Source organism: Xenopus laevis, chromosome 2L (genome assembly GCF_017654675.1).
Source record: "Xenopus laevis strain J_2021 chromosome 2L, Xenopus_laevis_v10.1, whole genome shotgun sequence".
NCBI lineage: Eukaryota > Metazoa > Chordata > Amphibia > Anura > Pipidae > Xenopus > Xenopus laevis.
Genome location: NC_054373.1, coordinates 152,439,742 through 152,453,926, shown reverse-complemented (window position 1 = coordinate 152,453,926; position 14,185 = coordinate 152,439,742). Strand labels below are relative to the sequence as shown.

The following is a 14,185-nucleotide window of genomic DNA, read 5'->3' as shown; positions in this document are numbered from 1 at the left end:
AAAAAACACAGACACTGCATTTTAAGCTTGGTGTACACAAGGAATGTTTCTATTGCACTGAACCGTACCTAACATAAGGCACAATTGATATAAGAATGCTGCAGCTTATTGTTTACTGACTCTTGTGAGCTTATCCTGTAACAGAGTGTATTAGCGGATTTAACAAGAAGTTATTTTGACAGGATTATAAATAGTTTAGAACCTGATGCATTTTTCATTTATGACAATAAACCAAAATCGTAAGCCTTAGTTCTTTTCTGCGGCCGCCGTCATGTACTGCTGGGCGATTACGCCCTGATCCTGTACGAGCGTCTGGGACTGGAAGACTCAGTGGTTACCTGATGTTCTCTGACAAAGGCTAAAGTCTGCATTTTTTTCCCATTAAGGCTTATGGTGACACAGACCACTTCTGTCACCTGATATGACCCCATAAGAAGTTGCTTACTGTGCGGGCCCCTCGTTGTGGGGGTGGGTAAGAGGTGGGGGGCAGCAGATGTCCAACGTGCTACTAACTGAATATTTTTAGCTGATTATGTTTTCTTTAGGTAAAGCAAAAGATTTCCTTCAGCCCCAAGCAATCTCCCCTCCCTGAGCCATAATCTCTATTAGGCCAGCAGTCCTAAAACGAATATTTGGATCCAAGCGCAATACTGTGAGAAAAATCAGTGGGAAAAGCAGCAATAATCCTGAACTTTATTTAAGAGGAAAATCAGAAGGAAACAGAATAACACCTTTATCTCACAAAAACTGGATCTGCCCAGCCCATGTGCCCTTTGGGCTAAAACAAGCGATGACAACAATGGAAAAAAGAGAGATTATTCTCTGTGTTCAGCAGTTAGAAGGTACAGTACGTCTCAAGCAGGACACATTTACATATTGCATGTGATTAACCATTCCACTTGGAACTTAAAGTAATCAACAACCTAATCTGCTATGCAAATCTTGCAAGTTATCGAATATGATTTTTACAAGCGAATCAAGTACATTCTTCTGCTGGTTTCCATGAAGCAAAACCAGGTTTTTAAAGATCAATTAAAACCCAGCTCCTCGACTGAATTGGTTCACAGGGCTGCCATACTCGTTCCCATGCACAGTAGCTCTGTGTAATTAATGTTATGTCCCTAAAAATGCCCCACAGTTTAAATGGAATTTTTACCCTTCCCCCCATAGGACATGAGCTCATTCAGTTGTGCTTATGTAGAAACGGTGCATAAACTCTATATGAACTTCCAGAAATAAATACAGTTCTCTTTTCCTAACTCCCCTTATAGCAGGGGTCCCCAACCTTTTTTTATCCACATTCAAATGTAAAAAGTGTTGGGGACACAACACAAGCATGGAAATGTTCCTGGAGACAGGCAGCCTTCAGGTAGGGTTGCCACCTGGCCGTTATTTTACTGGTGTGGCCGGTAAAAATCATGGCTGATCCCAATGTTATTAATAGGGAAAAAAGTTAAATATATAGGTAGCCCGGTATTTTTTTCCAGAAAAGGTGGCAACCCTACCTACAGGAGACTCTGTTTGGCAGTACTCCAAATTTCTGTTCAACCAAATCTTGCCTCCAAGCCTGGCATTCAAAAATAAGAACCTGCTTTGAGGCCACTAAAAGCAACATCCAAGGGGATTGGAGAGCAGCAACTTGCTCACGAGCCACTGGTTGGGGATCACTGCCTTACAATTTCATGCAACCGCTCCCATACCTTGTTCCATTGTGAAGTGTTGGATTCTGAGAAATAAAGTACCTCTGCATTCCATAGTAAGATTCTCTGAAAAGCAATGGGACATCAGCTCCCAGAATCCAACACTGCACAATGGAACAAGGTACATAAAGGATATAATGGAATTGTAAGTCTAAAGGTGGCCATAGATGTAACAATTACGATCTTTCTTGGAAAAGATCTTTCCAAGAAAGATCGTCCGTTTCAATACACATATGTAGAGCTGAATTAGATCGACGAGCCGGCCAGCAGGGCCGGGCCATGCTGGCCGGGAGCCCCAGGCAACCCAGTCAGCCGTGACGCCCCCCCCACCGCACATGCACACTGACCGTACACATAGGACGTCCGCGTGCATGTTCACTGACTGCACGCATAGGAGGCACGCACATGCGCACTAACCGGCTGCGTGGACCTCTCCTCTCCAGGTACACTCTCCCCTCATGTACGTGCATGTGCACAAACAGGTGCATGGACTGGAGCGGCACTTACTCAGCTGGACTAGGGGTAGGTGCCTAGCGCCCCTCAAGCTTTGCGCGCTAGGCACATGCCTACTCTGCCTACCCCTAGTTCCGGCCCTGCTGACCAATATCAAAGTCTTCTACCGATATCGGTCGGCTCTTTCCTACCATACATGCACCGAATATCGTACTAAAATTTGTTTTGTAAGATATTATCTGTGGGTTTATGTCCACCTTTAGGGCACACAGACAGGCCATCATGGTTTCTAATCAACTTAAGGATTGTCCATGTAAAAAAATACATTTATTTTTATTGCTGGAAGTTCAGACAGTTTTTATATACCTTTTTTTACATAAGTGCAACTTAACGTGCCCATGTCAAAAAAATCGATCGCTATACTGGATTACTTCAGCGCACTGCCCGGTTTTTAAATGCAATGGTGCTTCTTTCCTCTAAGACTTCAATATAAACGTAACTAGTAGAATGAGGAGAGCAATCCAAGGCAGAATATCTGCAACAATGTAGTTTATTAGCAGCTACAAAACTCTACATGTTTCGGGCCTCAAACGCAAACATGTAGTGTTTTGTAGCTGCTAATAAACTACATTGTTGCAGATATTCTACCTTGGATTGCTCTCCTCATTCTACTAGTTACCTCAAAAAAATTGAGCCTATTTTCCTTTTCACATTCCTACTTTATAGATCCCTGTTTTTTAAACTTGGTTCCCCAGATGTTTCAGGGCTACTACTACCCTATAGTATATGTTGATACGGTCTAGAAGTTGCAGTCTAGCAACATGCCACTATCACTAGGAATGCAGGATTTCAATATTAGTTACTAGTTAGTTGCTGTTGCCCATTTCTTAGTTTTGCCTCCATTATTCGAGTGAATCATTCTATAGAATTGAGTCTGATCTGGCTTATTTGTTGGTGTTGTGATCTTGGCCAGACCCTCTTTTTATTAACCAGGAAGCCCAGAGACCTTACTTTTTTCAATATAAAACATGATATATCCCCTTAAACATGATTTTGTGCTTTCCCCATGTGCAACCAATTACAGAATCCATGCACCTGTACCCGTCTCTTTATGTAATCGTGCCATGAAAACGCCTTGTCCTTCTTCTTAATAAAGAGACGTGAAGCGTCGACAGATGAGGATTTTAAAGATTTCTTTACCCTTGAGTGTTGGTCTCTAGATCTCTTCTCTGATAAAACCTCACACGGGGTTTTAAAGAGGATTAGAGTTATCTTTCAGAGAATATTTCCTTGACTGCCAAAAGTCATGCCATTTACAGTTTCCTAGGATTTACTAGGTTGGGCAAAGGTTGCAAATAGAAATAATTTTTTAATACACATGTTTTATTAGAAAAATACTGTAATGATAGAACTAATTGTACGTGCAAATTGTTGTTGGTTTCATGTTTCATGTGTGACTTTTTAAGTTATTTTTTTTTCAATTAATTGAGGGGATTCAGTAAGGAACAGAAATGTTATTGTTTTTGATTCCCAGTAGCACCCACAGAATGGATAAACCTACCCTTTCTGGCAGACACTAGCTCCATCAGGCAGGTATAGCAGTCTCATTTGTGGATAATGGCTGCTGGCAGAAAAGACTATATTGATCAGTGTGATTCTGTCTGAGAGCATTGAGTTCATCAAAATGTCTTGTGTGCCATAAGCCTCAATATTAATATTGGATAAGCAAGGGTTCCCGTGGGACTGTAAGGGTTAATTCTGATGGTATGTTATAGAAGGAGGGCCGTATAAGTGCAACGGGAGTTTTCATTTGAAAACAAAGAGTTCGAAACCATGTTGTTCACCTTCTCTAGGTGGATGGGGATTTATATAGATTAGGCTGGGGAATTCAGGTTTCTGAGAAGTTCAATCTATATTACCATCTAACAACATTTTTCTTTACTGTGAGGACAAATTTCTGACAGTCAGGAAAGTGATAGTGAATAGACACATTTATCAAAGCTGATAGGTGTGTCAAGAAATGTGTTGGACTACTTTAAGAAGTCCAATTTAATTCAGTATAAGTGTCACTGCAACACTAACACCAATTGACAATCCACACACATATAAATATATATATACACACACACACCATTATCTGGAAACCTGTTATCCAGAAAGCTCCAAATTACAGGAAGGCCATCTCCAATAGGCTCCATTTTACAGAAAAGTTTAAAAATGATTTTCTTTTTATCCGCAATAATAAAACAGTACCTTGATACAAACTAAGATATAATTAATCCTTATTGGAAGCAAAACCAGCCTATTGGGTTAATTTAATGTTTACATGATTTCTAGTAGACTTAAGGTATGGAGCTCCAAATTATAGAAAGATCCATTATCCGGAAACCCGCAGTATTCTGGATAACAGGTCACATACCTGTGTCAATAGATAGATATATAAATAGACAGATTGATAAGGGATAAACTCAATTGTAGTGATGGGGGAATACATTCGCCAGGTGTGAATTGGCGCCATTTTCACGCCAGGTGTGAAATGGCATCACCATTGCGTTTCATGAATGGATAAATTCACTACTACCATCACTACTCAATTGTTTGTTTCCTTGTCTGGTGTTGCAGTACAACCAATTCTAACTATGAACCAAGTGATCGAAAGAAACAATAGTGGCAGCTTTTCATTATGAGCTATTGGGTTACAATTTATACAAGGAATGAGGAGCTCTCGCCTTTTCATAAAGAAAAGTGCCACGGGATTTCATTCTGCTGATTAGGAAGGAGGCCATTCGGAGAGCACAGATTGTGTAGCTCACTCTCCATCAGAGTTTTGCAGCAGGATATCAAAGAGAGAGGGAGATACCCTGGAGCTGCCTTGTGAAATGGAAATCATATCATGACTGGTAAAACAGCATTACACCTAGGAAGTACTGCAGTTGTTCAATTAGTAACAGTCAAGCCTGTATGTGATACTTTTGCTATGGTATTAAGTAGCTATAATCTACAGCTAAAATGCATGTATGCATATGTAAGATGTCCGAAAGTCTGGACATATGGGTGGCCAATAGCATTTTGCTGGTGTTTTTTAAAGAAGGATGGGGAGTTATATTTTATATTGGTTTCATAGTACTTAGATTGCAAGCTCTACGGGCAGAAGCCTCCTTCCTCTTGTATCTTTATTGCTTAGCTCTTAATCTTTAATGCAACTGTACTTTGTATTTATGTATTTGTATGTATTACTGCAATGACCCCTGTCTGTTCTGTTAATTTATTGTTCTACTGTTGTACAGTGCTGCGTATATGAGTAGCACTATATAAATAAAAAATATACACACAAAACGAAATACACATTGTACAGGAAATTTAAAATTATGTTTAAAAACATCTAAATATGCTTATAATTAACGTTCCCCTACGGGGGTCCACTCAAAGGGGGGTGCCCCCCTTCTACTATAAGTATGTTGCCGAAGATATGGGAAACGGCCCTCAAGTATGACACAGAGGCACGAAACCTTGTTTCTCCCTTCACACCTATATGGTGTAACCCCCGCATGAGTCATTTTATGTCCATTCCGGACCCAGCACTGTGGGCAAAGTACAAAATTAAATATGTGGGACAACTGTACCAAAACCAAAACTTTAAATCTTACGAAACTTTAGCAACGGAATTTAATCTTCCTAGACATATGTGGTTCAGATACCTACAGCTCCGACATGCAGCAAATAGCCAGTTCCCTGCTCCTCCCAGGGTATCCCTCTCAACACTTGAGGAAGGGCTCAGGGCACCTGTCAAGAAAGGGCTAACCTCCCGGATCTATTCTATTCTCAACAAGCAAAGGGGAAATCCCTTTGCACATAGCTACGCTAAGTGGGTAACTGATATGCCGCAGTTAGACCTAGAAGACTGGGACGACATCACCCACTCATACTTGCCTTCCGTTATTAGTAGTAATGATACACTGATACAGTACCGCACAATACACAGAACTTACCTCACACCGGCGAGGTTGCACTCAATGGGCCTTATGCCAAATAACCTTTGTTTCAAATGTGGAGCCAGTCCGGGCACATTTATACACGCCTTCTGGACCTGTCCGATAATTGATACATTTTGGGCAAAAGTAACAACGTTCATTGAACAAACTCTAGACCTGCCTAAGGTGCGCTCGCCAGAGGCGTGTCTCCTGGGTCTGGTGGAACACATAGAGCCAGACAAGCACAGGCGCTCCCTGTTGAGACTTCTGTACTTCTATGCTAGGAAATCCATTATTTTGGCATGGAAGCTACCTAACCCGCCTACCTTGAAAGGTTGGAAATCTTTGATAAATGAGGCCCTCCCACTCTATAAGCTGACCTATTTAGGTCGAGGCTGTCCAGACAAATTTGACAGAATCTGGGGCCCGTGGGCAGACACTATGGACTCTGCTACAGCACAAAGCAACAGGTAAATTAGCACTCAGGACAGGTATGGCTGAATACACTGGGTAAACTACACGGCCTCTCCCCCCCCCCTATTTGTTGTGTGCTTGTTATAAGTTAAAAGGGTAAAAAAAACGGTTTGTTCATTCATTCACTCTGCCTTGTTGGAATAATGCAAAACTATGGTTCGGTCTCCAGTGTGGAGAAGGAATGTTGTATTGCGCCCATCGGCGAATATCTTGTTGTACAAACCAATAAATAAAACCTTTTAAAAAAAAAAATATGCTTATAATTAAAGAGAAAGTGAGTACATTAAAGGGCAACTAAAGTGCAGAATGAAAACTATTTTCTTACGGAGCTATGACAACAAGAAGTTTCAAAAATAGACTAAATGCAGCTGTCCTTTAATGTTCCCAAAAGAGAGTGCTGCTAGTGCTGTGTTGGGCAGGTGGAAGCCCCTTCATCTAAAGCCCAGCACAGTAACAGCATAGAGGAGGATCAGAGGATCACTTGAGAGGCATAGGGATTTGTCTCCTTGATTTGATCTCTGAAGTAACAAACCAACCCACCCCAAAAACAATTAATATACCGACGTTTTCAACATGAGCTCAATTTATAGGATTTGTGCAGAACATACATTTGCCCATTGTTTTGTGTATTATCTATGGTTTTTAATCTTTGCACTAAACAAGTAAATAAAATCACTTTATTTTTTTACCTAAAGATTTTATTTTGTAACTCAACTCCTGTTGAAATAAACCACACCCTGGTTTTGTTGAGTAAAGCAAATAACCAGTCAGAAGGTAGTAAAGCAAATAACCAGTCCACTATTAATTAGCTGCTCCTTAACCCAAAGCCTAACAAAGGCTGCAGTTTATGGGAATGGGGTTGTTTATACAGAGCTCCTTGGTGCCATTTGAAACAATTACAGGTATGGGACCTGTTATCCAGAATGCTTTGGACCTGGGTTTTTTTCCGGATAAGAAGTCTTTCCATAATTTGAATCTCCGTCCCTTAAATCTTCTAAAAATCATGTAAACATTACTTAAACCCAGTAGGATTGTTTTGCCTTCAATAAGGAGTACTTATATCTTAGTTGGGATCAAGTACAAGGTACTCTTTTTATTTAATTGTTTGATTAAAATTGAGGCTATGGCAGATTGTCTTTCGGAGATTTCTGGATAACGGCTTTCTGGATAACAGATACTATACCAGTACCCTGTTTACAGGAGAAAAAAACACAACTATTTTAACAGCAAAATATAATTTCATATTTTAAACAGGTAAAGTATTTCAAATGTAAAATCCCAATGTTGTCAAGAGATTGAAGGTTAACAATAGCTGAATGGTCATAGGTCAGACGATCTCCCTTTACATAAAAGAAAAGGATCAATTCTGGTGTGAAAAGTGGTGTGAAATGGTGACTACATGGGTTGCTTGTTTACAGTTCTTTCAAGTTAACACCTCTTTTTGTGCAGGAATTTTACATTGGGATACATATTCACATACAATCAATACACAATGTGGCAAGATCAATTGTATTCTAATGCCACTTTTCACTGTTCACAGTTGTGTAATGTTGCCTCCTCCACCTCGCACAGAAATTGTGCAACAAATTGCAGGTGACCCATGATTTAAAGTGGACCTGTCACCTACACATAAAAAGATGCATAATGAAAGTCCTTTGCAAATTAAATATGAAACCCCAAAAATTGTTTTCATTAAAACATCCATACCTGTTATAAAGGTGTTTAAATATCTAAACTGTCAATCAAATATTACCTGCCCCGTCTCTATGCCCGTGGCATAGAGGAGGGGCAGTCAATTACTTTCACTTTCCATTCAGCACTTCCTACATGTCCTCACATTCCCCCTTCCCTCCTCAGGCTCTATAATTGTGTATGGCACTGCACATGGACATCAGGTCCCCCATTCTGGTGCATACACAAGATTTTGGGGTGATACACCATTTCCCTTAATAACCGTGTCCACAAAATGGCTGCTGCCTGCTTGCTGTGATTGTATAATTCCAAGACAGAAGGAAACAAAATTTAAATAATAAATACAGTGTAAGTAATAGCATTTTTCTATCTATCTATCTATCTATCTATCTATCTATCTATCTGTCTGTCTGTCTGTCTGTCTGTCTGTCTGTCTGTCTGTCTGTCTGTCTGTCTATATATATATATATATATATATATATATATATATATATATATATATATATATATATATATATATATATATGAAAACAGAGGTGCAGCTTCCATTTATTAGATTTAAAGGACAAGTACTGATATAAAATGTACTTTTTTTAAGTCAGCACCAACAAATAAACAATTTGAACATGATGGAAGAACAAATGTCCTAATTACACATAGAGGAAATATAGTATACATCCATTTGTTACACAGGACAATCAGTATGCATAGAGCATTCCTATTTTGTGTATTTGCAGCAGAAGTTGTCATACAGCTTTTTTGGGGGCTGTGGTACATTTAAAGGGGATCTATCACAAAAATTAAAATGTTATATAAGCTTCATCTCACTGAAATAAGAAACTTTCTAAATATAATCAATTAAAAAATGAAGTAATCAAGTTACTCTTCACTATCCCACTCTGAGCAACCTGTATCTCTTCATTCTGTCTTCATGCAGTAGGTGGAGTCAGTTTTTGATTGACAGTTAGGTCTAATAAACCCTTTAGGCGGGGGTTGGGTTGCACCCTTAAGCTAAGTGCTCACTTTTTAAAAATAACCGGCTCTGATGGAAATACTGTTTCTCAGCATGCAGGGTGTTTGGCAGAGTCTGTTATTTTGTTACCTTTTGTTTGTGCTGGAGTTGGTTTATTATTCTGCTAAGAATGGGAGCCCTCCTAAAATACATATTAGATCTACCTGTCAATCAAAATCTGAGCCAGACCTCAGCATAAAAAGAGCATGAAGAGTGACAGGTTGTGGAGAGTGAGATACTGAAGAGCATCGTGACTACTATATTACTGAAACTGTACAGAATGTTTCATTGATTGTATTTAGAAAGGGTCTTATTTCAGTGAGATGAAGCTTATATTAAATTTTAATTTTTGCAACAGATCCCCTTTAAAAGGGACTTTATATTTCTAATAATTAAACCTTAGTTTCATGACACAACTGCTAACTCTATTGTTTATTAAGATTTCTGGCCAACATCATATAAAAAGTTCCCAGGAACATATACAATAGCTGTCACATAAACGCTTGAGCAACGAGTGTGTGTGCTCATAACAGTCTGAAACATTCCGACCCCCCCCAGCAACACTATTACCCAAGGTCCCCTAAATTGGTTTGAGCTATTATACCCTTTAGCTGAGTTTATTTGGTGTTTAGCAGTTAAGCCCTTTTCCCTATAAATCCATTATGTTTGTCCTGGGTGCATTTGGATGCCCAGCGTATGAATTGTAGGGAGAACTGCTTTCCTGTCAGTGCATTGTCTCTTGTTTTGAACATTCCGTTTCCCTTTAAATTTCCCTTGAAAATAAAAGTCCAATGTATTTGTTTGTGCAGTTCTACATGTCTTCTTACTGTGTATGTGCATGCAGCGGAAGAACTTAGATTCATGGCCATTTCTAACCATTACTAGTTGTCTTTAACTACAACTTTATTTGTAAAGGTGTGGGATCTCTTATACAGAAACCGGATACAGAATGATTTCAACGTAATTTAATGTTTTTTAGTAGACTTAAGTCATGGTGACCCAATTATGAGAAACCCCCTTATCTTAACCCCAGGTCCGATAGTTCCAAATAATAGATCCTATACCTGTATTGCAAATTAGAAATCAGAATGTCATTGGCCCATAGGAACTTCCTAGAAGTACTCTGATGTCTTCTAATGATTCAGCCCTGTGTCCGGTAATAATAATGGCATTATTATGGTTATTATCATATTTAACTTTTACGTGATTAAAGAACTCAATGACACCAAGCTGCATCTACAACCGTCAGGATCAGTCGCCATGTTTAAAGAGATAGTGGACTACTTCCCCTTTTTAATGTTCCCATTTCATTTTATATCAATGACATTCTTGAGTTAACTCAAATCTATTAAAACATGTACTTTTCTATGTAGAATTGCCGAAGTCAGTGTTGCGGCTTATTTCCATGAAAAGCGTTAACAAAGGGCATGCACAGTTTTATATGTCTGTTGCTGATCAAAATGAATTAGAAGTGAAAACTTAATTACAAGAAACCAGACTTTCACATAGTGAAGGAACTGGGGCAGCTAAAACATCTTAAATTGACTGCCACTGTTTCCATAAAAAAAGCATGGGAAATTATTTGCCAATAGCAGGCACCTGCGGTGACACCAATACTCCTACTAAAAGATAGTAGCGCCCACCCCTAGGAAGCTCCAGTTGTTAAATCATTGGTGACCTGGGGCTCCTGGGCAGTGGGCACTACCAAAATGCAGAATGGGGTCACAATGAAAACAAATTACACATGGCCACACCCCTGATCTACCCCAGCCATGCCCCCAATACAGTCAAACCCTGATTTTACCTTTTCCATGAGACCAGAAAAAAAAATCATAAAATAAAGGAAAATATAAAATGGGAGTACGCAAAAACAGGGTTTAAAATGAAATGGTGTAAACAATTAAAAAATACACTTAAACTAACACACACAGGGGATAAACAGGGATTCTTAATGAAAATGGGCCAAACTTATTAAAATGCAGGAAAACCTACTGAAATCCAGGAATTGTTACCATTGAAATGCATTAGAACATAAAAAAATAAATCTGAGAAACGTCAAATGAGGGGGTGTAAAATAGGGATTTGACTGTATATCAAATCCCTGCAGGTGATTCACTAAAATGTTGCTCACACTGCCTCAAGCCCTGCCCCTGTGAATTGTACACCATGGGGCCCCTGATTGTAGTACCTCCTGTCCCCTCCTGATGGCAGTCCTGAGTCTGTCGCTCATCATCACATGTTATGAGAAGTAATGAGAAGTACATGGCTCTGTTAGAGGAAATCCGGCTTCCAAACAGTGTGACATTAAAAGCTAAACAGACAGCTGCATCACTCAATGGGATCATCATTGGGATAAGCAGACTGTCGGCTTGAGGAAAAGGTCAGTGTGTTATTTACACAGGTTAAACATTCCTCACAGTTGGACCTATCGTACATGAGGTGTTTTCACTTCCGTGGGGCTCTCATGGCAGCCAAAATGCCCTTAAAGTGATATGGACACTTCTTGATAGGAACATGATAGTAATACTAGGAATGAAGGGCCACAATTCACTTTTTCTACAGAACTTCCCCATACATGCCCCTAAGTACCACTGGACCAGGGTAGGCTTGAAGTGCTTTGTTGAAAAAAACATTGTGCCATTTAGGTGCCCGTCTGTCATTGCCACTCATTCAAGGGCAAATTCAGTTATCAGTAAGTGTGTGTCTGTCATTGTCCCAATGCTCTCTGGGGAGGCATATTTCATTTTTGGAGACACATGCAGGAGGTCCACTGCCAATATGGTGGTTTCAACTTACATTAAAATAAAAAAAAATAAAAAAACTTGCATTATAACAAAGAATGACATACACTATAATAAGATTTGCTCCAACCAAAACAACCCGTGTCCTTCCATCTGCTGCCTGTCATTAGCCCAATGATGGGACTTGTAGTCCTCAGCTGCTAAAAGGTCACTGGTCTGACATTGCTACTCTGAGTAACCCAACTGCTCAACAACACAAGCAATTAGCTTCTTCATGATAATTACATGATATACTAATGAATATTTCAGAAATGCACTTGGCCCTTCCTCCAGCTACTGGGAACAACACACGAAGACAGAAGGTTTATATCAGAGGTTAAAGAGGATGTAAACCCAAAAATAAAAATGTTGCCCAATGAGAGACAATGTAATCCTAAGAAACTTTTCAGTAGACATTTATTAAAAAATATCAGTGGTGTTAAAGCTATTCCTACGGATTATTGCTAAAAAATCAACATCTTTCTGTTTCCAATCTCCAGCTGCTGCTATCTCTTGAAACAGCGAAGCAGAAGACAGTCAGCCTTGGGTGCTTCATCACTGGCTTCTTATACATTGTATCAAAAGTTAGAACCACCAGTGCAGAGAACAAGAAGGGACAGATAGAAACTGCTTTCCAATAACAGTTCGCTGTGAATGTATGTTGGAAAATTGCTTAGAATAACAATTCCTTTACTGTATTTTATGGCAGGTTTAAATTTCCTTTAGGATTTAAGTTCCTTTTGAAAAACAGAAACCCCAATAGAAATTAAAATGCACACAGTGGTTATGCACAACTGACACTATCAGTAAGTATGACCCCTGCCTGTATGGGGCGAAGGCAGCACAGTTTAGAACACTGGCAAACACACTTACACTCACTCCTACCAGCAGACAAACATACACACATACACACCATATACATATACACACCACATACACACCATATACACACACACATACACACCACATACACACGATATACATGAATGATCAGCCATACTGTATGCAGTGCTCTGCTGTCCCAGTGTGATCCTGACGGCAGCACCCTACTCAGTGAGCTACACATGGGTGCAGAGAGTACTACCCACATACAGTCATTCTGCAGGGATGTACAGTTCAGCACACACTCAATGCACTAATAGACAGTCTCACACACCGACCTATTGGCACCGCTTTAGTCTCAGAGGCAGCAGTGAGATTTGATTACAGTTTGGAAGTGATTAGTGACCTTTCCGAGTATATAAAATGTCACACCGCGGTCCCCCGCTACTCCTCATCTCCTTGACCTTTTGTAGCAAATCTGCTCTTTCTGCTTCTCACCTTCAGCATTCCTCTCTATTATTATTATTATACCTGAATATCGCACCGACTCAACCTCCTCTCTACAGACTCACAACTCTAACCCTAATGACACTTTCCCTGCTTCTCGCTGCCAGGGGACTCTCCCTGCCCGATCACTTTGCAACTGTCATTGTCTCATGTGCTCCCCCCTGCCCTTTATCTACTTTATCTATTCTGTTTAGAGTGTCAATCCCACCTGTTCTGCAGCTTCAGGGTCCAGATGTGGCTCCAGAAATGGGACAGTGAACTGGATCTTCCTGGGACTGTTCGCCTCCATCCTGACTCCTCTCTCTGCGGGGTCGCACTGCTCAGTCTCGGCTCTCTGAGCTTCTAAGATTTCACCAGCCCCTTATCTCCTCCTGCTTCTTGCCTGTGAGATCTGAGCGGACGATTGGCTCATCGGATCCAGCCCTATTTCTCCTGCCCGCCCCTCCCTTCTACACAGTGAGCGCACAGGCACATGGATGGAACCAAGGGGATAATACATAGGTGTATGTGTGGAGTCTATATATAAATGTATATAAAGCTGGGCACCTACATGTGCAACCTGCCTCACTGCTAACAGATATCTAAGGATGAAACTAGGCTCACCTTGCTAACGTGATTCTTACTGTAACTGTAGATCTTAGTGGCTTTGCAATTGGTAAAATGATTCATTTAGGGAGTTTACAACTGTACTGGGGGGTTAATAAAGAGAAGGAATGTTAACTGAGGCATAATTTTGTAGTTTTGCAGGGGTTGATGGGTTATATCGGCAGATAT

The 14,185-nt window shown here is 40.1% G+C and overlaps 1 protein-coding gene across 3 annotated transcripts in view; it reads right to left on the bottom strand.

The window, feature by feature from the left end:
• The window catches only part of ppp1r1a.L (protein phosphatase 1 regulatory inhibitor subunit 1A L homeolog), an 84,501-nt gene extending 70,703 nt beyond the window's left edge, over window positions 1–13,798 (bottom strand). Inside the window, exon 1 of one of the 3 annotated variants that reach the window (XM_018244898.2) lies at window positions 13,620–13,798. In XM_018244898.2, the coding sequence (XP_018100387.1) occupies window positions 13,620–13,700 (81 nt within the window). In that variant the 5' untranslated portion in view covers window positions 13,701–13,798. 3 annotated transcript variants of the gene reach the window in all.
• Between the last annotated feature and the right edge of the window lie 387 nt (window positions 13,799–14,185).